The sequence below is a fragment of the Delphinus delphis genome, chromosome 6 (genome assembly GCF_949987515.2).
Source record: "Delphinus delphis chromosome 6, mDelDel1.2, whole genome shotgun sequence".
Lineage (NCBI taxonomy): Eukaryota > Metazoa > Chordata > Mammalia > Artiodactyla > Delphinidae > Delphinus > Delphinus delphis.
The window spans coordinates 54267536-54292355 of record NC_082688.1 but is presented as its reverse complement, the minus strand read 5'-3'; the positions used below and the strand labels follow the sequence as shown (position 1 = coordinate 54292355).

The 24820-nt window shown below is 40.1% G+C and overlaps 1 protein-coding gene across 1 annotated transcript in view; it reads left to right on the top strand.

Annotated features, from left to right (window-relative positions):
- Positions 1 to 24820, top strand: part of GLIS3 (GLIS family zinc finger 3) — a 615291-nt gene that overhangs the window by 530416 nt on the left and 60055 nt on the right. Inside the window, exon 9 of the mRNA XM_069540769.1 lies at positions 19108 to 19249. Coding sequence (XP_069396870.1) covers positions 19108 to 19249 — 142 coding nt within the window. The remainder of the gene's footprint in view (positions 1 to 19107; positions 19250 to 24820) is intronic.

The window sequence follows — 24820 nt, the reverse complement described above, 5'->3', positions numbered from 1 at the left end:
TTTTCATTTCCTGGCTGGTATTTGCAATGTGGAATTGCAACACTGCATTTACGTGTGTTTTTGCCTTTAAAATGTTCTGTGGTGTTGCAACATTTGAGAAATTCCCAGGGACCCTTAATCTTCCTACAAACACTGGTTTGTAAGCTAAGAGCCAACTCACTATCTCAAAGTAATCTCCTTGTGCCCCTGCTACATAATTCTGATTATCATTTGTGTATCTTTAGACTGTCCCTGTGCTGTCTTTTAGTTTATTTCACTCTTGAGGATACCAATAAAAGAATGAAGAAAAAAGATTTTTTTTTAATTCTAGTTTCTTCTTTCAAGAGCAATTGAACTTAAAGCTACTTTCCCTATTGTTTTCCATGAAGTTGCATTTAAATATTTTATTAATGCAAAGACGTGTAGTCAGGACTAAGGACAAGTGAACAGTAGCCATGGCAACCAGGAAGCCATTCAGGAGGTGAAAAAAATGCAGTAAAGAGTAAGTGTTTTAATCCTTAACTTTAATCCCTTTACTTCCTGTTCTCAAAATGAAATATAAATCAGGCACCATGGAGCGCTGCAATTTTTCTCTGAAAAGGATGTTGGCAAAAGAGGATTAGTAATGGACAGACGTATTTAAAGAATTTAATCACACAATTTGTTGTAAAACTTTTGAGACCACGAGTGACCAGTTCTTTTGAGGGCCGTCAATGAGAACCAACAAAACATACTTTGAAACTGATTAGAGAGTTGGCGCAGGGGGACACCTCTGCTTGCTGTTATTGTTACATCATTTCAGCCTGTGGTAATGACATGAGAAACCAAGGAATTTGCTTGGTTCCCCTAGTGGGGTGGTAGAAGACTGGGGGTGGGGGGTGTCTTGTTGGTAGAATAGAGATATTCTTTTGATCTTCAAAATACCAGGGAAAAATTAAGTCTCCTGTATTTCACATACTACCTTTCCTTGATGTTTGATTACTATGGGAGTTTTACAAAGATGTGTGCTTTCCATTGTCAACAGACTCTTTGGATTTCTGCTAAAAACCACAGGCTTTACTTTCTGTGGACAATAAAACAGAATCCTCGGAAGGATAAATTATTACTTCTTAGTGTCTCTATTTTTTGTTTCTAAGATTTTCTTTTACATAGAGCACTGCTGACTTGTTAATTTCTGTTTTAAAATAAAATATCTGTTATCTTTTCCTTTAAAGTCAGACCTAAAATATGCCCCCTACACTGGCTTGAAACGTTGGTTGTTTGACTCTACAGCACATCTCTTTTCCCTTGTTCTGCTTTGGAGGATTATTGGGGATGAAAGGGGACATGTCTTTTGATGGCACTTTCCCTTTCTTACATACATATATATTTATTTCTACGGGACTAAAAGTTACCAGTACACAGGACTCTTTGCAGAGATCTGAAGTAGCCACAACTTCTCCTAGCTCCCTGCATTGTCAGAATGTGAAATCACTTCCAATAATAACATCCTCCCAAGGGGGTGCTAATAGTGACGACAGATAAGTCAACATGAGGCCTAGAGCATTTGAGAGTGGACACAGCAGAACACTTGAGTTTGGAGTTCCTTATAGACCTTGAAAACAAAAGCATACATGCTAAGTCCTGCAGGCGGCAGGACATCTGGGGAAGAAAAATAGCATCATGTTCTCCAGCTTAGAGGACAACATGGAACATTGACAACTCCTGTTTCTGCTTCGTCATCATGACCTACTGTCATTTCTCCCCATACTGTCAGAACCAGCAAGGCTTGCATAGTCTAGGACAGAGCTTCTGAAATGTAATGCGTGCACTATGAGTGGCTACTGGCAGCCATCATTATCCTTCCTTACTTTCCTTGGATTTTTGGCTTTCTAGTCTGCAGTTCTGGGGTGCAGTTAAGTTTTCGGAGAGGGGATTGGAGTTCATTGCAGTGGGTGGATGACAAGAAGAAAGACAAAGTAATGTCAGTGTCCAAAGGAGGAATAGTAGTTTCTAAACATGAAAAAGACTTCGGCAGAAGCTGCAGAGACTACAGGAAGTCTCAGGAAGAGTCCAGTTCCTGTCTCAGGCTTTACTGTAAAGAACTTCTCTGAACCAGGCCTCCTTTCCCATGACCAAAGAGAAGAGCTTCATTTCACCAAAGCATTAAAAGTTTATGTGATTCATGCATCACTCTTAGATATACAGTCCTCAGTCGACAGAGGGGAAGTTACCTACAGTAAAATGCTTCTGTGCCTTGATGAAAATAACACCAGGGGCAAGCTCTTATGTTGGTTGGCATTACCTCAGGGGGAAAAGGACCCTGGAACAGCATTAAAGCCTGAACGTGGAGCAGTGACCAGGGAGACCAGGGACATGGCTGGCCACTTAATCAACCAGGGTCCAAAAGATGGAGGGTCTTGTTTTGGCGATGTACATTGTCAAAGAGGGTGCTAGAGTGTGTCATTTCATGTCCACTTGGCTCGAAATTTCTGTTCTGCTTGTCAAATATATGCTAGACAGTGAATCTTTAAAAGCAAGGTAGAAAGTTGGATTTGTTCCCAGCCCTTCCAGGTGAATAAGAGATAGGAAGTACAAATGTAATGAATGAGCATTTCTGGAAAAATTGCTCATTTGCACGTTCCAATAGACAACATGTAAATGTGAATACTTTTATCTAGTGAAATTTGGCATGAACGGGGACTGAGCATTATAACGAAATAAACTTCCTAAGTATCTTTAAAAAACAAAAAAACTGGGGCTTCCCTGGTGGCGCAGTGGTTGAGAGTCCGCCTGCCGATGCAGGGGACACGGGTTCGTGCCCCGGTCCGGGAAGATCCCACATGCCGCAGAGCGGCTGGGCCCGTGAGCCATGGCCGCTGAGCCTGCGCGTCCGGAGCCTGTGCTCCGCAATGGGAGAGGCCACAACAGTGAGAGGCCCGCGTACCGCAAAAAAAAAAAAAAACAAAAAAAAAACAAAAAAAAAACAAAAAAACTTCTGTTAAGATTTCACTTGTCTAGAGGCAAGACGGGAATAAAGACACAGACCTACTAGAGAGTGGACTTGAGGATACGGGGAGGGGGAAGGGTAAGCTGGGACAAAGTGAGAGAGTGGCATGGACATATGTACACTACCAAACGTAAAATAGATAGCTAGTGGGAAGCAGCTGCATAGCACAGGGAGATCAGCTCGGTGCTTTGTGACCACCTAGAAGGGTGGGATAGGGAGGGTGGGAGGGAGGGAGATGCAAGAGGGAAGAGATATGGGGACATATGTATATGTATAACTGATTCACTTTGTTATAAAGCAGAAACTAACACACCATTGTAAAGCAATTATACTCCAATAAAGATGTTTAAAAAAAAAAGATTTCACTTGTCTAGTTCCTGTTTTATTCTCAGTTGATAATTTCAGCATGCTTAAACTGCCTCACTCTTTTTTTTCCTTTTGTATTGCAATGAAGACATGATTTTATCTGCCTTTAGGAGCTGCCCTAAAGGATAAGCATGGATTAATGAATCCTTAGCAGCTATTGATTCATTTGTTATTCATTCCTTTATTTGTTCACACATTTCCCCAAATACTTATATAGAGTACCTTTCATGTGAAAAGCAGCACTGTTTTAGCTTGTATGATTAAACAGACGTGGTTTCTGTTTACAAGGACACTTTTTATCTTCTGTGACACACACACACACACACACACACACACACACACACACACACATATAATGTATAAGTAAGTATTATAGAATGTAGAAAACCACAGTACTATCAGAGTGATACAGAGAAATTGCTATTGGAATGTCTAAAAAGGAAGAAATTACTTCCTTTTTAGATGGAAAAGGAATGGAAAGATGTGGGACAACTTTGAGGAAGAGATGACATTGAATTGGATCTTGAAGAATATGCAGAATGTGTTACAGATATGCAGAGCCTGGAATAAGGGGGACTCCAGATGAGGGAAGCTGGTGGCCAGAAGTACAGCTTAAGACATGAATGAGAATGAACAAGGGTTACAGAGGAGAGCATGTTGGCTCTGTGTGACATGAGGCATGGGACATGAAAGCACACAGCTAGGGGAGAGCCCACCTGTTAAAGCTGGTGAGTTTGGGGGTAGGTAGTGCTTGGTAGAGAGTCACTAAAGGGCTTTGGAGCGGGGGTGGGGGTAATGCTGTCAGCAGTGTACTTGGGGAAAATTAAACAGAAAGCAAGTGCTCTCCTTTGAAGTTACAGCCTTCAACTTTTAGAAGTAGGCATTTGAAAATTGTCCAAACACTGATATACGTGAAAATCAGCCTTAAATCTTTTCGTGAAAATCAGCCTTAAATCTTTTTCAGACAATCTGTTTTAATTAAATGAAAGGAAGGAAAAAATAACTTCTGCAGTTAGTCTCTCCCCACTCCTCCTAAACTATAGCATCGGCAGGGGTTGTAGTCAGAAATCAATTCAAAGGGACACAATAAGGAGCTGGGGGAAGTAATTACTAGATAGCTGGCTGCTTTAATTAAACCTTGAGAATACTTGAATAGAAAGAAAAATGCTACACTTGACTGGATGGGATGGAATGTGTGTCGTCACATTAGGGCAATGAGCTGGTGTCAGGAGGAATTTATGAAGCTATGATAGAAGAAACCCTTCTTCTTGAGTCTTTACAACCTCATAACCAGGCCTCAAAGGGTGAAGGAGGATGTTTTCCATGCCATGTGAAATTCCATGTTAATATTTCTGTATTTGGCTAAAAAAAGAATCCATCCTTCAGTTTAATGTTCTGCCTTTTAGGTGTTCCTCCAAATGAAGTTTGAATCTACCTTTAACTATGTTCATTTATATATCATTTTCCAGTCAGAAAACAAAATGTAGGATTCTTGGTGTCAACTTTAGAATAATATTGACTTAGGAGGAAAATGGTGTTTTTACAAATGTAAACAATGCAGAAAATCCAACCTGCATGCCTTTATGATTTCAACATACTTTTGAACCTCAATTCTCCAGCTCTGTCCAGGAGAGCTAGATAGTGGTACAGACTTTGGTAAATAGGGCATCTAGGTAAGTATTAACATCCCCCAAAGTGTTCTGAAAATGTTTTGTTGTTGGTTTTGATTTCTAATATATTTTGGGAAAAGTCCAATTAAAAAATTAAGTAAAAGCGAGGTACATTCTTCTGAGATAGAATAATTTCAGAGTGATATTCATCTGTGAAAACTGTGCTAATGTCTTGAATAAGGCACTGTTTGGCCCCAGACTCTATTTATGAGGCTAAGCAAGACCACAGGGGGTTCTAACAAGTATCACTCTTAACAATTATAATAGCTTCTCTTCTTGAGCAAAAAAAAAAAAAAAAAAAAAAATTAACTATGTACTACACTAGCCACTTTCTGTAGGTCATCTCATGTAATCCTGTAATAACCCCACAGTGTTGGTGTTATCACCACCATTCTACAGAGGATGGTACTGAAGCCTTTCAAGGTTAAATATCTTGCCAAAGGCCACGTGTTAGTAGGTAGCAGAGCTGAAATTTGAACTTGCATCTACTAGACCCCAAAGTCTCCGTTCTTTTTCCTTTGTCTTATTGCCATATTATGGTATGATAAAAAGAAAGAGAAAAATAACTAAAGATGGATGGGAGAAAAAAGAAAATAAAGGTGCATGTTATACAGTGTTATAATGTTTCCACACTGGATATTAATGGGAAAAATGTAAGAATAGAAATGGTAGTTGCATGAGTTGAACGTTGACTATATACCATTATTGGTGAAATAATTTATTATCTCATGTTATCTGTTATCCCCAACAACCACCTTATAAACTACCCACATTGTACAGAGGAAGCTGAGCTAAAGAGATGTTAAACTACTTGTTAACAGTTGTCTAACATTTCATAAGTAAGGGTACAAAAGCTCAAATCCAGGTATTTTGGGTCCAGAGCCCACACTCTTATTTTTCATGACCCATATGCTAAACTATTATTTGAGTGGCTGTTAATATCAATAGAGCATGGGCTGCTTTTCAGAGATAATTCACTCTTGTTTAGAGATTTAACATCATCATTTAATACCATCTTTGATGCCAGAGGATATTTTCATCAAGTTTGTAAATGGCCCCAAAGTGGGGAATGTGGTAGCCAGCTGAGTGACAGAGTCGAATGAAAGGCAGCCAAGAGCTTCTGTACCACCAAACGACAATGGAGATGTAAAAAGTTAGCTTCTGAATATAAAGAGCCATCGGAAATAAAGAGCATCACATTTGAAAAGAGATCTAGAAATTTTACTTAATGGCACGTTTTATTTTAGCCACACTATAAACTCCATGAGGGCAGGGAACCAGGTTATCTTGGGCATAACTTTATCTTCTAGGCCTAGCATAGTTTGGGGAACACAATAAGGGATTCAATAAATGGAATGAATGAATTAATGAATAATGTAACATGGACTTTAAAAAGCTATTGATTCTTTTAGGTTGAATTGATAGAGGTAGAACATCTGGAACAAGGGATGTGTTTGTTCTGTTACACTCTCTCTTGGTCACACAGCTAGTTCACTATATTAGCATTGGTATATCATTTGCACATTTACACATCCAGTGAGGTCCAGTGTTGAGAGTTATTGGTGTGGTGAATGGAATAATATGCTACATGAGAAAGCAGGGACTGACATTTTAGGTAAGTGACTTCTGTGTACCAAACATGGTTTCAAGCACTTTCTCAACCTTATCTAATTTATTTATTAAAGCAACCAAGATAGCTCAGTGGTATCATCTTTATTTTACAAAAGGGGGACTAAACTCGGGCAAGTCAATATATCTGCTCTGGATCACCCAGTAGTTGAACCAGTTTGTCAAACTAAGAGGCCCAGTCTCCTTCTACCTGAGATTACTCTCGTCTATATTAAAAACTAAAGATATTCAGCCTGGAGAAAAAACTGCAAAGGGAGGGCTGACAAAGAAAGTAAACTACTGCCCCTTTTAGGGCTGAAATTCTGTGATACTGTGGCATTTTGAGGCTTCTCAAATATTAAAAGAAATATAAAGTAGACCACAAGCAAAGTTATTCTGTGTGGTCTGGGGGAAGAGGGGAGAAATAAACTCCAGTGAGTAGAAATTATGGGAGGCAGATTACAGATCAACTTGAGGCAAACCTTTCTAATGATTAGACCTATTTAACAGTGGAGTGCAATGAGTTGTGAGGAAGTGAGTTCCCTGTCATCAAAGGGATTTAAACAAAGGCTGAGCTGCCACCATGATATGCGGTAATGTTAGGCAGTTCAGTACCCTACATTTAAATTTAAATTAATTAAAATTAGATTAAAATAAAATAAAGTTTGGTTCCTCAGTTGCACTAGCTACATTTCAAGTGTTTATTAATCACATGTGACTAGTGTCTACCAATTAGTACAGTACAGAACTTTTCTATCATCTGAGAGAGTTCTGTTGGACAGCACTGCTGTCGCACTGGTGCATAGCATTACTGGACTCTGGTTCCTTTTTAGTCTGAAATTCTCTTTCTGTGAACAGTTCCCCATCAATCACTATTTTTTACTAAATAACCAGTAGTTTTGTTGTATCTATATAGGAGTTGATTTTTCTTGTCTCTTATTGAGATATACCCTGGTATGTGTATTTATTCAAATATTTTGGCATGTTCATTAAGTAGCTATAGATAAAATGTTTGGCCTTTGGAGTCAGTGCTAACCAAATAAGTACTTCCTATTATAGAAATTCAGGGTGTCCAATTGGACAGTACCTCTTGTTCCTGAAGAGTTTTCTTCCAATACCATTTTTCTAAGTCTTCACTCTCATTTCTTTCCTTCTTTGCAAATTGGTCATTCCCAAAGGAAATGAATTTGACAGCAGATTGTTGGAGATTAATTACCTATGATATGCCAAAGCCACTTCATAAATGTCAGTGCTGAGGAATCCCTAGAGAGAGAATTTTTAGATTCAACTGGAAATTAATTGTAATTAATGTAATAGGTTAATTCATTGTAATTATTTTTAAGCCTTTTGGCAGTGAGTTAATTCCCCAAGATCCACATTGCTCAAAGTGTCATAGAGAATGCTTGATGAGAATGTTCTGGTACTAAACCTTAACCCTCTTGAAAAAAATGCTATTTGTCTTTCCTTCTGGCTGAGTTTCTTCAGAAACATATTTTGGTGGCATTTGATTTCTGGAGAACAAAGGAATCCCTGCAAGGTGATGTATAAACATCACAGCCCAGATAGAGGATGCTCATTGGAGAAAGGGAAAACAAAGACCTTTGATTGTGCCTCGTTTTCTTTGGAAATATGTCTTGCTTCAGACTAACAGAATGCCTTTGCTCTTGGAATAAAATGTAATGGAACTGAAAATTGAAGAATCTGGGCCTTTTTCCCTTTCCTAATTATTTCCACTTGACTCACTTAATCTTGGACGATTATTCAATCATATCTGAAATGGGAAAATGATGGGAGTAGAATTTCCGTCTCTTGTTTCAAGAGCTTATAAACATTAACAGAATAGTCTTGAACAAAAAACAAATACAAATCACAATTGACGGTGCCTCGTTTTTAGATATTAGAAAAAAATCCCTGCATTGTTAGGGAAGCAGCTCAAGTTTCCAAATGCGGGAACCTTGTCAAGACTTGATGCGTGATTTCACTATTAACGTTGAAAAACTATCATTTAGAGCAAATATTTCATAATGGCAGATTGTACGGAAGCTAAGGAGCCAATTTGTTTACTTGTACCTGGATAGGCCAAGAAATTAAGCCCTAAAATGGGTCATTAATGCTCAGGATCATTAACACTCAAAGATTCGCAGGTTGGTTTCTGAGACTCAGAGATGTCTCATTTCTTTCTAGTATGTTTATGAGCCTTACTGCAGGTTTATGAATAGAAGGACACATGCAATCCTGATAGTTGCTGAGAGCTAGATCAGGACTCAATATGCAATAAAATTCCTGACAATTGGGACTGTCTAAAATTAAAGCTAACTGCCAAGATAGGGAAGTAAGTTGCCTGTTACGATAGGGAAACAAGCAGAGTCTGAGAGCCACCTACTGGGGTTGCTGTAGGGCAACAGTGCATAAGACAGAGATTTGGCCCCAGTGATATCTGAGGCTGTTTTGAATGCTAATTATTCTTGTAAATTAGGGTTTTATTTTTAATTTAGACTCCACAATTATGCTTTTAGTATTATCCATAATGGCCCAGAATACCCCACTTTCATTAAACATCTAGTTACTATACTGCTGGTGTGTGGGCAGAGCAGGAACTGAAGAAAAGGGAACAATGTATGTCTGAGCATCTTATGAGTACTGCTGATTGGCTCTCTGCATTCCTGAGGCAAATAAAAAGAATTTGGGGGCGTTTGCTAAATTGGGTGCTCCCAGAAGCAGGCTGTGAGCCAAGGATTCAGGTGCCTGTGAGTTGTTAAAGAATGGCTCCCAGGAGAATACAGGAGAGGAATGAGGGAAGGGGCTAAAGCTAAATGGGGTGTGTGTCGGGGGGTGATCCTACAGGGAGCTCTGGAGCGTAATTTACACTTCAGAGTTTGTCCCACTTTGGCGCTAAGCAGAACTGGTTAGCCATGCATATGTCTGTTGGTGGGGGGTGTCTGCGAGCTGCTGGCTGTAATGAACGCAGAAGCTGGGGGATGGGCACACAAAGCGAGGAGAGGGGGCAGTACAGAGCTAATCAAAGGGATCAGAGGGGATCTGGCAGAGCAGCAGCAGCCTCTGCGCTATAGCTACTATTGTCTGTATCTTTTAAATTTCTCCGTCAGGAGAGGTAATTAAGACACGACCGCGTTGTATTTTTAGACACATCCACAGGCCACTAGAGATTGTAAAGTCCTTTAGATAAAGAATTGTGTCTCATTCTTACAAATCCAGTTAGCACTGTATGATTTACCCGGATGCTGGTCCCACCCTGCCAGGTGCTGCAGGGTTTTGAAAGTTTAAAAGGCAGTCAGCCAACCAGGTCCTCATGGACTTTATAATAGTGCAGACTAAACTCATAACAAGAAACAAAGCCTTGAACATACGTCCAGTTGCAGGATTGTTGAAAGCAGACTCTTCAGCTCTCCCTGTACCATTGGGGGCCCCGTGTGGGCTGACCTGGTCAGAGGGGCTTCATTCAGGAGGGAGCCATAAACTGGGTCTTGGAGGAATTATACTGAGAGGAGGGAAGCCATTCCAGGCAAGAGGAATGAACAACATAATAAATGGGGTATTTGCAGACAGCAAGATATTGCTCATGAAAGGAGCAGAGGCTTTTGTCGAGGCCTAGGGGAAATATCTATCCTTAGTATGTGGTGGAGTCACGTCACAGAAGCTCTTCTTGTCTTCGCCTTTTGGGACTGGTGTACTCAGAGAGGAGAGGATATTTGTTTCTTGGGTATGCCATAATAAACTCTATTTTAGGAGAGTCTGCCTGAAATCCCAGTATGGATTGATGAGGAAAGAGGGCCTGGAGGGAGAAGTAATGCCTAGCAGTCACTATTAGCAGTCCAGCCCCATTTTTTTTTTTTTTTTTTTTTGATGTGGACCATTTTTAAAGTCTTTATTGAATTTGTTACAATATTGCTTCTGTTTTTTGTTTTGGTTTTTTGGCCCCGAGGCAGGTGGGATCTTAGCTCCCCGACCAGGGATTGAACCAGCACCCGCTGCATTGGAAGGCAAAGTCTTTTTTTTATTTTATTTTTGGCTGCGTTGGGTCTATTTTTTGGTTGCAGTGCGCAGGCTTCTCATTGCAGTGGCTTCTCTTGTGCAGCACGGGCTCTAGGCACGCGGGCTTCAGTAGTTGTGGCACACAGGCTCAGTAGTTGTGACTTGCGGGCTCTAGAGCGCAGGCTCAGTAGTTGTGGCGCACGGGCTCTGCGGCATGTGGGATCTTCCTGGACCAGGGCTCGAACCCATGTCCCCTGCATTGGCAGGCAGATTCTTAACCACTGCGCCACTAAGGAAGCCCCTGAGGGCGAAGTCTTAAACATTGGACCGCCAGGGAAGTCCCTCCAGCCCCATATTGCTCTCTGAACCTTGCCCTCTGAATTCCAGCTGCCTGCAGATTCTTTCCACCAGGATGTCCCAGAATAATCTCAGAGTTAACATGTCTCAAACCAATCTGCTGATTTACCTCCAACCTACTTCTCTGTTCTCCTTTGCTGTTCCTCAGGCCAAAACTTGGAGCCGTCCTTGACTCTCCTTCTCTCATATTTCACACCTCATTCAGCTCCACCCTCAAAACAAAGTCACCAGGGACTTCCCTGGTGGCACAGTGGTTAAGAATCCGCCTGCCAATGCAGGGAACACGGGTTCGATCCCTGGTCAGAAGATCCCACATGCCGCGGAGCAGCTAAGCCCGTGCGCCACAACTACTGAGCCTGTGCTCTAGAGCCCACAGGCCACAACTGCTGAGCCCACATGCTGCAAGTACTGAAGCCTGCACACCTAGAGCCCATGCTCCGCAACAGGAGAAGCCACTGCAATGAGAAACTCGTGCACCGCAGCGAACAGTAGCCCCCACTCACCGCAACTAGAGAAAGCCCGTGCGCAGCAATGAAGACCCAACGCAGCCAAAACCAAAAAACAAAGTCACCGCCTCTGACTCTAGGCCTTCGGCATCTCCCATCTGGATTGTTGAGATAGCCCCTAACTGGGCTCTCTTGCCCTCCTACTGTCTGTTTTCCACACAATAATCAGAGTCATCTCTTCACATTGTAAGACAAACCAGTTGCTTTCCTGCTCACAGCCTCCCATTAGTTGCTGTCACAATGAAATCAGTCCGCCCTTGATATCCTCATGTTCCGCATCTCTGAATTCAACCAACCACGGGTCAAAAATACGGGGAGGGCTTCCCTGGTGGCACAGTGGTTGAGAGTCCGCCTGCCGATGCAGGGGACATGGGTTCGTGCCCCGGTCCGGGAAGATCCCACATGCCGCCGAGGGGCTGGGCCCGTGAGCCATGGCCGCTGAGCCTGCGCGTCCGGAGCCTGTGCTTCGCAACGGGATAGGCCACAACAGTGAGTGACCCGCATACCGCAAAAATTAAAAAATAATACGGGGAAAAAATTCCAGAAAGTTCCAGAAAGCAAAACTTGAATATGCTTTATGTGCCTGCAACTCTTTACATAGCATTTTCATTTTATTGGGTATTACAAGTAATGTAGAGATGATTTAAAGTATATGGGAGGATGTACATAGGTTATATGCAAATATTGCACCATTTTATATAAGGAGCTTGAGCATACGTGGATTTTGGTAGGTATCCACAGGGGTCCTGGAGCCAGTGCCCCTGGATACTGAGGGATTACTATGCTAAATCTCCCGGTGTTGAAGGCTGGACACAACCTGACTCTGGCTATTTCTCCAGCCCCATGAGCCTCATCTTTCCCATTGCTCCCTTGCTCCCTCCTCTCCAGGTGGTTGTTTTTAGAACCCATCAGCCTGTTCCCTCTTTAGATTTCTTTCCTTTCTGTTCCATCCACATAAAATGCTCTTTCTACCATCTTGCCTCTCTCACTTCATTCAGGTCACGGTCCATAATGTCCTCTCCTCCCAGAGGCCTTCCTTGACCCCTCGTCTAAAAGCATGGAGATACGAGTGTCATCCCCACGAAGTCTGGCTGAGCTCCACAGAAACAGGAGTGAGGGCCAAAGAGAACATCAGGGAAGGGATGAGAAGGGGAAGAGGACCCAAGGGAGGAGCACAGAGTCAGAGACTCAGGAGAGAGAGAAGTAAGATGTCCTCTTTCGGAGAGGGGTACTGAGGTCAGGATGCCCCTGGATTAAGATCATCTCCTTTCAGGGGCCCTGAGGCCACTCTGCATGTGCTTAGGATGCAGATCTTAAGGAATGTTGGGTGCCATGCTTTATTTTTCCCAACTGCAGATATTCATATTACTGGCCCAGGACGGAACCAGGTGACAAGCCTCTGGGGAAGGGGAAATGAAAACCAAACAGTGGTGCTTTTTGTTTCTCTGTCTCTACTCCAACAAAGACCCCTTTCCCTCAAGGGCATGGTGTCAGAATCTACAGAGTGATAATGAGATATTCCAGGAACTTTTCTGGAGAACCTAGGGGCCCTTTGCTCTTTCCCCAACTAGACCAATCTGAATGACAGTCTCCTGGCTAAAATACTTAAAAGTCCTAAGAGGAAGAAGGAAGTGTATGAATGTATGTGATGTGGTACAGAAAAGGAGGAAGTTGGGGCTGGGTTATTTCTTGAGGTGGTATAGTGTAACTTTGAAGAGCCTGGTTTGGGATTCTGACACCCAAATCCAAGTCTGACCTTTACCGGATGTGTCATTCCAGCTTTCTCATCTCTAAAATGGTAATCACAATAGTGTGTGCCTCTTAGGGTTGCTATGAGGCACACAGTGTCAAGTACACTACACGGATTCCATATATGTTTATTGAAATGGAATGCAATCTTTAAAACTGTGTCATGGTGACTCTGTACATCCAGCCATTTCCTGTGGAATTTATGTGCATGATCCTCTTTTCCTTGCTGATTGGAAATAATCATCATATGGTTGTGTCTTTCAAAGTGCATTCTAATAGGATCTGTATCAGTCATGCTTCTCCAGACAAGCAGAACCAGTAGGAGATATCTATATGTATGTATCTATATCTATATGCATATCTATAGATACAGATAGAGAGAGAGAGAGATTGATAGATTTCAAGGAATTGGCTTACTCAGTTGTGGGAACTGGCAAGTCAGAAATCTGTAGGGCAGGCGCACAGGCTGGAAACTCGGGCAGGAGCTCATGCTCCAGTCCAAAGGAAGAATTTCTTCTTTTTCAGGTAAACCTTAGGTTTTTGCTACCACAGATTGGATGAGGCCTACCCAGGTTATAGAAAATAATCTCCTTAAAGTCAACTGGCTGTAGATGTTAACCCTATCTACAGAATTCCTTCCCAGCAACACCTAATGTTCGATTGAATAATTGGGTACTATAGTACAGCCTCGTTGACACAAAACTAACCATCAGTGTATCCATACCCTACAACTTATATGGACTCTCAAAGAAAGGGAGACACAGTGCCTATGAGGCTATAGATAATAGGGGATGAAATGAGCCTCCCAGGAAGTAGATGGTGAAGACCCTATAAGGATTTCCTGCTGTACTAAGACTAAAAGCCAAAGTGCTAACTGAGTGCTGCAGGGTCCTGTGATCTGGCTCTGCCCCCACCTCACCTCTCAGAACTTATCTCCTACTTCTCTCTCTAGGTCACACCCCACTCCAGCCTCGCTGGCCTCTTAATTCTAGAACTCTCTTCCCCTTGATATGTACTTAGCTAATTTCCTCAGTTTCTTCAAGTCTTTGCTTGAGTCTCTTCTCAACAAGATCACAGTTCTCCCCAACCTAACAATCCCACCTACCCTTCTCCTTTTTTCTTTTTTCCATAGCACTTACCACCTTCTATACAACTTACTTATTTAGTTCATTTATTTACTGTTTACTCCCTCCTCTAGAATATAGGCTTCTCAGTAGGGATCTTTGTGTGTTTTGATTACGAATGTATTTCAAGCCCCTAGAACAGTGTCTGGCATATGGTTGAGGCCCAAGAAATACTAATTCAGTAAATGAAAGAGAAAGATAAAGAAGGGCGGTGCTACTCAAGAACTGATAGGGTGTGGTTAGGGCAGCTGAGTTGAACGACTCCAGGGGTGCCATTCACATAGATTGCAATATGAATAAACATCCCTGGTGTTGTGCAACACAACAGCTCCTTAAAATAGATGAACTGATGAGTGGGGCAGGGGGAGTGGTTGTTCAAATTCCATTTCTTTCTATAAAGAGCAGTAAAGGCTCCATAAAGGGCAAGTCCTTGTTGTCCTCTAAGGGCAGGTGTTAAAATGGATTGACATTTTTTAACCTTTTTTATCCCTGTGAAAGGATAAAAATCCAAATTGTTCTTAAGAAATGAACTTCATGTAACCATTTATTATTATGAGGTCTGAAGGGAGACATAATGAGAAATGGTTACATGAGGTTCATGTCATAAGGACAATTTGGCTTTTGTAATTCCTTATTTCTACAATTCATTTCCTCTTCTCATAACCAGAAAAATCTCAGCTCTTCTATAATCAGGATTCTTAGAGAATCTTCTCATCAGGATTCTTAGTGGTTCCAAAGTGTGGTTCCCAGATAACAGCATTATCATGACCTGGGAACTTTCCAGAAATGAACTGCAGACCCAATGGATCATTAGCTCTGCATTGGAGCCTGCAGGTGATTCTGATGCATGTCCAGGTTTGAGAACCACAATTAGAGACCATCCCCGTTGAAGAACTTTCCTCTTTCTTTTTTATATTCCTAGGAGCTAAGAAGATGTTGTTTTATATAAATAATTGGGTTTCTTACTCCAAATATAAAACCATAGTATATTGAAAGATATCCCTCCCAGGAGATTCTGCTGTGTGCCTCCTGCTTCACCCATTTGACAATTCCTGGACTAGAGAATGTTTAAAAGCCTTAAATGATCTGGAGGGCCTTTTCCTGGTCTAATAATCTGGGAGGGAGAGAGGGATACTAAATTTGCATATCATTACTGCATTTCTAAGCATATGGCCCTCCTTCGGAAATTTTGCATAAGGTGCTTGAGGACCTTCTGCAAAAAAAAAAGTCCTCAAGGCTTACTTAATTTAAGAAGCACTTTCTAGAACCATGTCTAGTCCCAGAGAAAACCAAATTAACTCTCACCACAAAGCTGTATGGAATCACACTCTTGGAACACATGAATACTTGTCACAGCTAAGGAAGAATTGCCTGCCTTTGGATCCAGGAGTAACCATGGCTGTGAAATGCCTTAGAAAGACCTCATCAGTACTCATATCTGTAAAACCCTAGAATAGTTGGTAATAGAAAGCAGAGAGATGTTCATGTCTACTCTTAGTAGAACATGTGGGCCCCAGATCACATTTTAACGATGAAAGATAAATTAAAAGTGATCACCAGAACTCATTCTAAGCCTTGATTTTTTTCCAGTTTTTCTTACGTGGCATGTGTTAGGTTAGTACCAAAATAACAAACATACCTTCCAAAGCCCCTGAGAGGGTTAGGCATTAACTCAGATAGTCTTGGTCAGACATTCCAATATGGCTAAGCTGAGGAAATTATGTCTTGTTCACGACATGTGTTAAACGCTTCTTCCCTATACTTAGGGTCACTGTGCCCTTTTCATATTCTTGGACTAAGACCTGGACATGTGTTTGTCTCTTCATGAAGCTTTTTCAGTTCCAAGAAATACTGCTCTCTAAATAGTAACTTACTGTTGTTTTGTACCTGTGTGTATGTTTTTCTTTCTGATCAGAGTCATTGTCGGTCGTGTGCTCGTAGTGTTTAACAACCAGCTTTCCAGATGAAAAAGCCCCAGTTTGTAGCATTTGTCAATTTCCATAAATGTGTAAATGCTATCACCATGACCAATTTCAAGCTATCAATATGACATCACTGCAAGTAAAGTTTGGAAAAAGTACACACAATTGGTATTCTTGGATTGGTGCAAGCCAGCTCCAACATGTCATTGGAATGTAGAAAATTTGGAAAGCAGAGGAAAGGATAAAAAGAAAACAGAGGAAATCAATTCATGATATTGCTGCTAAGAACAAAAATCACTTTTAATATTGGATTACATTTCCTTACAGTATTTTGTCTTTGTTTTAATGTAATTGTTATCATTTTGTATACATAATTTTGTGTTTTGCTTTTATATTCATGAACATCATTTTAATGGTTGTATAATATTCCATCAAATTAATGTAACAATAACGCTATATATCAAACTAGAGCACTGGGTATAAATCTTCCTTCACCTTTCTGGCTATTTCCTTAAGGCGAATTCTAAGAACAAATGATTTCAATTATGGGTCTTGAAAAAAATATTCCCAAGTACCATTTGGAGAGTTTGAAACAGTATACACTCCACCCAACAGTGTTTAAAAATGCTTCTCTCACTCTACCTTCACTACAACTACTTCTTTTTTAAAGCGTTGGATAATTTGATAAGTTCTTCTTTTTTTAATATGTAGAATATTTATTTATTTATTTTAACATTTTTATTGGAGTATAACTGCTTTACAATGGTGTGTTAGTTTCTGCTGTATAACAAAGTGAATCTGCTATACGTATACATATATACCCATATTCCCTCCCTCTTGCGTCTCCCTCCCACACTCCCTATCCCACCCCTCTAGGTGGTCACAAAGCACTGAGCTGATCTCCCTGTGCATTGCAGCTGCTTCCCACTAGTGAGGTGGATGGACCTAGACTCTGTCATACAAAGCGAAGTGAGTCAGAAAGAGAAAAGTAAATACCGTATGCTAACACATATATATGGAATCTAAAAAAAAAAAAGGTTCTGAAGAACCTAGGGGCAGGACAGGAATAAAGATGCAGACGGAGAGAGTGGCATGGACATATATACGTTACCAAATGTAAAATAGATAAGTTTTTAAAAAAGGTTTAGCATTGCATTTCTTTACAATTGTGCTGAACATTATGTTTATTTTCATTTCTATTTCTCCTTTTTAAAAATTTTTGTTCATGTCAAGGGCTGCATAGTGAGTCAGTCCCCTCCTAGGAGATTCTGCTGTGTGCCTCCCTCCTCACTCATTTGATAATTCCTGGACTAGGGAATGTTTAGGATCTTTAAATGATCTGGAAGGCCCTTTTCTGGTCTACTCATCTGGGAGGAAGACAGAGAGAGACACTAAATTTGCTCCCTCTCTCCCCCACTTACATCTCGGCTTTTTTCTGTTTCTCTACTCCAAGCCCCAGACTCCCTCCACTTCTGCCTTACTATCCCTCAGATAATCCAGGCACACCACAGAGCAACAGGTTCTTCCCCCATATGTCTGCAGGACTCACTCCCTCACTTCTATCAAGGCTTTTTACCAGTGCCATCTCCAACAGACTTTCTCTGATCCCCCTGTGTCAGGTTGCCATCCCTCATCCCTACTCACTGTCTCCCTTCTCTGAGTCACTCTTCTCTATAGCATTTATCACCATCTGCTATGCATTTATTTTACTGTTCATCATCTGCTTCCCCTCTAGGGTATAAGTTCCATAAGACAGTATCTCTAGAGTCTAGAGGAGCATCTAATGCTCAATAAATAATTGTTGAATGAGACTCAAGCTCTGTATCTAAAGGGTTGGTTGTATCTTGATGAAGACAAAATCAATTTATATGTTCTCTTTAAACACTGAAGATAACTATTTGCAATATCTGTAAGAAATATATTTCTACATTTTTTGAAGATATTATGTTTTTAGACAAACAGAAGTTTGGTATTTTTATGTAACTAAATCTTCCATTGTGATTTTTTTCAATTCAAATTACACTTATAAAATTCTTTTTCATAAAGAAATTAGATAACTTTGCACCCGTACTTTATTCTGCCATTTTTATGGCTCTTTAATATACAAAGAATTAATTTTGTTATTGTGATAAAATGAAGTCTAATTTTTTAATGTGACCTACTGTTGAGATAGTTTGTTGCTTGTAATGACTTTGCTTTTTCTTGTTACCATGTTCCATATTTTAAAATTTAACTTGTGTATTTTCCTCTCATGTAAAATCTACAGGTATCAAATCTCAATGGACATTCTTAATTATCTCTAAGATATTTTCATGATAGTATCTCTGTATTTTAAAAGCACTTTACGGAGGGGGAGGTGGTGGTGGGATGAACTGTGAGATTGGGATTGACATATATACACTAATATGTATAAAATAGGTAACTAACAAGAACCTGCTGTATAACAAAATAAAATTTAAAAAACTAAAAGAAAAAGCGCACTTTACAATACAGACTAAATGCACGTGAGTTTGTTTTTGTTATCACTACAAGTTCTGATAGGATACAGAGCAAATGAAAGAAAATATAATAGGAAGTTGGGTTCCCAGAAGTGGAAATATCAAGGACTGAAGTGAAATCTGCCTCTAGCCACATTTTTCCTGAAACACCTGCCAGGTGTTATTAGAATTAGAAAGCTGACCCTTTTATTGACTCTGTAAGTCCCATGCCTAACCTGTAGTTGTTGCTTGATAAATATTTGTGGACTGAATTGCCTGAGCCTTACAGCATGATAGCCTTTCCAGAAAAGTATTCCAAGGAATCGCCTTCCTTTTCCATCTGTCTTCTGTTTTCTCGTTCTCTTAGCTGCGGTCCAGTGCAGAGCTCCATCCTGACCTGCTCACAGATTGCCTCACCGTGCAGCCCCTGCAGCCCGCCACTTCCCCACGAGATGCTGCCGATAGGGCGGTGGGATGCTCCCCAGGGCCCGGGCCTGACCTCTATCCAGGTAATGTCAGCAAAGGCAGACCCAGCCACATCAACTACCCTTCTCTAGGCCCTTCACTTTGGTTAATGGAAATGCACACATAAAAATGCTTCTAAGATCATCTGTATTTCACTTTATCAGTAGACTGCAAATTATCCCCCTCCTGTCCTCCGCATTTGATTCCTGAGCTGGGTTTGGCAGCAGACTGTTTTTTCTCATAAAGAAACAAAGTAAAATAATGCATTAACTCTTTAGGTTCTGGACGTCTGCCAAAAGTTCAGTGTACCCAACCCTCCCAGGTATCTTAAATTTATTAATTTGATTTAGACTCAAAGGAAATGTTTTCCCTTATGGAACAGTCATTGTTGTCTTTGCATTGTAAAAGGAAGCCCCAGGTCTCTAAGAAAAAATTTCACATCAGTAAATCAACTTGTAAGAATGTCCATTAATGTTTGTCAACCACTGGGGGAGTAGGGTTGGGGTGGCACTCCCAGAATAGCTTCCTTCTGCCTAGGTTTGAATAATAGATGACTCTCCATCTAGAAAAATGTTATGTATGCAGTGAAAAATGAGAAAGGATTAATATGCAATAAGGATGTTATTTTTTTCATTTACTTTCTTAGCCTGGACTTGTGTGCATTTTCTACTCTCTATAATGATGATATACTTGCGCAAACATGATTGGTTAGTCATCCTCATATATGGAAAGCTCTTACTGTCATGCTATGAACATGAAAGCAAAAGTCCCACCAGCTCCACATTCCAGACAATGGGAATTTTCTGTTTTCTGTGAATTACAAATTCTTCTCCCACTCCATCTGGTTCCAGAGCCAGGTTTTGGCAGCAGATTGCTTTTTCTTTTTAAAACTCCTAATAAGCCGTAAAGAATGAAGAATTTACTGATGCATAACAGTGGAATAGGAGAAAGACAAGCTTGTATAACTTTTTAAACTTCACAGTTCTCAGCTGATCCAAATGCAGGGGAAAAGGCATTAAGCAAATATTTCAAGGGGGTCAGAGTCATCAAGACATCCTTAGTGTTGTCCCAGTGTTGGTAGCCCTTTATCAATTGCTTTGGGTACTTATTCTTGGAGAAAACAAAGCCTCAGCTTTTTGAGACCATAGGAGATTAGATTAAAACTTATTTGAAAGGCTGACCAAATCTGACAGAGACTTTGGGTGCAGGTACACATAACACATGAAATATGCCAAAGTACAATGTTACCAGCACCCAAATATTTTATATTAGATATATACATGAAAAAGTGTGACTAGCTTTTGTTTGTACATATGTCTGTTTGATTTGCCAAACATTTGATATGTGAACATTTATTCTAGCACATTAAATTAGCAATCAGTTTAAAACAGCCTTTAGGGCATTTCCCTACTTATTTAGTCCATAAATCCATGATCTTACTATTATAAATAGCTGGAACCCAGCAATTAGAGAGTAAGAGCTAACCAGAATTGATTGGAAAATGATCCAACATCCAATATAAAAAAATATGGTGATGGGCTGGTCTTGTTGCATTTAAACTTCTTGGAAATGGATTTGGGAAGCCATGGTATCTTTGTCTATGAGAAGCATTAGTACCTTTGCTGTATGTGGCATACAGTATATGGCTCACTTTCAAAACTTAGGAGTCACATTCGTCTTGATATGTGCTTTTGGGTGTCTGGTAGTATTGTTTAAGTTTTTTTAAGAGGTTTAGTTTGAAACGGCTTTGTCATTCCAGACAGAATTCCTCTTTTTGTTCATGATGCTTTTCTGCATTTGATCTTCAAAACAAGCTGTTAGCTTTGAGCCTCTAACTGTGGCAGGCGAGCTGCCAGAGCAGATGAGGAGCCTAGGTTACCACGGCGTCAACAGAGCATCTTCACATTGACTCGAATTTTCTGTGGCTCTGGGAATATTGGAAACAGGCAGGTGGCCATCTTGCTTAACTTTGTTCCTAGAATTTTACTTCTCTAGTTAGCTTTTAAGTATGAAAGTTTATCTGGCCTGCTTCTTTCTTTATTCCTGCTTCCTTCAGGCTCTATTTTACTTTCTTTGCTCTTGACTTTTTTTTTTTTTTTTTTAGTTGATTATGTTCTCTGTTTTGCTGAGTAGGCAACAAACAGAGCAGAACAAGGCAGTGAAACTAAAACAAAAATTTTCAGCCTTCCTTTTATAGTTCTAGAAATGCAGTTACCAGCAGTGCATGTTCACACCAGTTTCAGACCTGTGCTAAAGATTGATGGAAAGAAACTAAACAGCAAAAAATACCGAAAGAAAAGGAAGCTGTTCATCAATTAGTTAAATGTAAAATCTGAAGTGTTAAGGTAATTTGATGAAGATTAAGAGTTGGCTAAATGGCAAAAAGAATTTGGAGTCGTTCCCTTAAAATTCTATTATACAAAATCAAGAAAATATTTGTTTAAAGATTGTCAAGAACTTATACCTATAAGTGCTAGTAAATTGATTTATCATAAAAATATTTTGATAGAAACTTGTTGAGTGTATATGGGTGCAAAGGATCAAAAATAGTTTAGCATGAATATCATGATTTTTTTAGAAGCCACAAGGACTGGGGACTTGTGGTTTGAAGAAGTCATGGTTTCGAAATGGAAATTTTTAGTGGCTAGGAGACAGTGATTTGTAAGATTCCAAGGTAGGAATAGTTTGCAGAGCATTAAGGTGAACGGGGAAGATGGCAGTTCTGACACATACAAGTCTTGCAAGTCTCCTAACATATTGCCTTCCCTTATTGAAGCAAACTTTTCAGTTGATAAGACAGAGTTTGACTGGAAAGGATTGCACGAAAAGACTTTTATTTCTTTGGAAGAAAATAGTGCCCCAGGTTAAAGCAGCCAAATATTACTTGAGGTCACACTGAGGAAGATTTTAAATTGAGGTGTTTACTTATCTACTATTCTGAAAAACCCAGGGCTCCCCACCACCGCTCCTGGGTTAACCTGAGAGTAATTTTGTGATCTAACAGGGAGGCCAGGGCAGTGATGAGTAATTCTCAAGGTTGGCTCACTTATATCTTCTGTGCTTTTGTTCAGAAGTTCTGTAACCCAGATAGATAATGCCCCAGGCCAGCCTGTAAATTTAGGTGATTTATCTGGTAATCTGAGGGAGGAGTATTTCATAGCCAGTAGATCAAGGTGTGAATGCCACACTCAAGCCTAAATGCCTGTGTAGATCTTCTCATCAGCGCCCTCGATGAGCTAATAAAGTGGATAAGCCTATAATTAGTGAGTCTGCAATATCATGGGCAGCCTGGACCAGTGCCTGGTCTTGGCAGAGAGTCCATTCAGTAACAAAGCATGCTCTGGGGAAGAATTTCTGTTCCATGAGTGATCAAAAAAATTACATCTCCCTCCAAACTGAAACTGTACTACAGACTCAATAAAACATGGCCTTTGCAAATGCCCTTGCCATGAAGACATCATAGAGGCCAGTGTGGTTGAGATATTTGAGTCCCACAGAAACCACCCATGAGGTGAAGAGCTAATGCAACTGGAACAAGGAAATCTGCAAGAATGGGGGGGATTTTATTGTTACCACTTCTATCGGGTTATAAAATAATGATGTTTTAGAGCTTATAAGTCCTATTGAATTATCCCAATTTTGAATGTAACTAGATTTTTCAGGAGAAAAAAATGTGTTATGTTCAGATATCATAGGGCATTGTAGAAAAAAATCAAAGACTTGTTTAGGACAGGAATTTTTGAAGCCGTGTAATAGTCGGTCCTCCGTATCTTCAGATGCAGAACTCAAGGATACAGAGGGACTTCAGCATCCAAGGATTTTGGTATTTGCACGGGGGTCCTGGAACCAATCCCCCAAGGATACTGAGGGATGACTGTATTGTCATTCCCTTCCCTTCACCTCGTTACTGGAAAATGAAAGCTTCTCTCTTACAATATCATCACTTATTTTTTTACAATATCATCACTTTTTAAATATATAGCACTGTATTAAATCCATACAATATTTAGCATACTTCAAGAAATAGTTAATGTTTCATTTTAATGTAATAGCTAATGTTTCATTTTAATGCATGGTATATGTTTTAATGCATTTTCTACATTCTTGAGTTGAGTATATTTGCTATCTTGGGACAGCTTGCAGAGTTTCAGGGGCTAGAAATAGTTTCATATAAATGTGCCTCATATAGTCTACTCTCAAAAAGTGGTTGTTAATTCAGGGACTTTATTAGAAGGTTCTAAATTGGCATACAAATTTCCCAATAGGTTAAACTTTATAGGAGAATTGTGAAGATCGAATAACATGATCTATGTAAAAGTCCTTAAGAGGGCATAGTGCACTGTAAAAAATGCAATAGTTATTAATTGCATTATTTTCAAAAGCACTGCTTTGTTTAGAATTCACAAGAGGTGAAAAAGGGACAGAACAATTTGGAACTGGTGTTGGACCAACACTAATGGGCCAACACCAAGAAGGAGGCAGATACTGGGGTTACAGAAAGGATTTAAAGGAAACATTTGGCAATAAAGTCATTGTCAAGTCTCTTTGATGTTGCCTTGAACTGCTGTCAAAATCTTGCATTGTTTTTGTAACGTCTCTTGTGTCTGTGGTTTGTCCACAGATTGCATTGGATCGGTGAGGGTAGGAGCAAGCCTCATCCTTCTCTGTTGTAGGCACTGATAGCTTTAACCTATAGATTTAGCCCTCCCTGCCCCTGAGCCCATCCTTTAGTATGCATTATGTCACCTGAAAGACTTATGAGAATAGGCTGCTGGGCCCCACCCCCAGAATTTCTGATTCAGTAGGTCTGAGTGAGTCACAGAATTTGAACTTTTTGCCAGGTATTTCTAACAAGTTCTCAGGTGACACTGGGTGTTGCTGGTCCAGGGACCACACTTTGTAAACCATTGCTCCGGGATCATAAAGTGTGGGAATGTGACTTTTAGCAAAACATGATCCGAACTTTGACTGGTGGAGTTAAAATAAGAATTGCCCCTAATTAACTAGATGGGGGGAATCCTTTCCCAATGAACACATATAGCAAATCACCACGATGTACACTTTAAATATCTTACAATTTTATATGTCGGTTATACCTCAGTGAAGCTGAAACAAAAAAAGAAGTATTTAAAGATGAAGCAAATTTATCACGTGAAAACAGCATGGTGGAACTCTGTCCACAAAAGGGAATTTTATGATATTGCTGATATGCTATATATTTATAATGATAAATGGAATAATGCTGCTCTGGTACTTACAATTAAATAATTACAAAGATAATAAAACAGAATCAAATAGTGGGAAGCAAAATGCCCTGCAGTGTATATTTCTGTTTCTTATTATAGTGACCCTATAGATTGATATTAAGCGTGTCCACCCACACCAGAGTTATAATGGCACTGCTCATATCTTGGTTAAGAATAAGATCTTATAACCACCCAACTATAACCAAGTAAGTGTTCAGCATCTATAGTTAAAGAAAATTAAATTCTGATTCCCAGCCAGCACAGGGCACATTTGTATGTATGCAGCTAATGTTAGTGACTTTCTATGTTTACAGGCCGCCTAATTTGGTGCTTCAGTTTTCCATATCCACTTTTTCCCTTGTATTCATG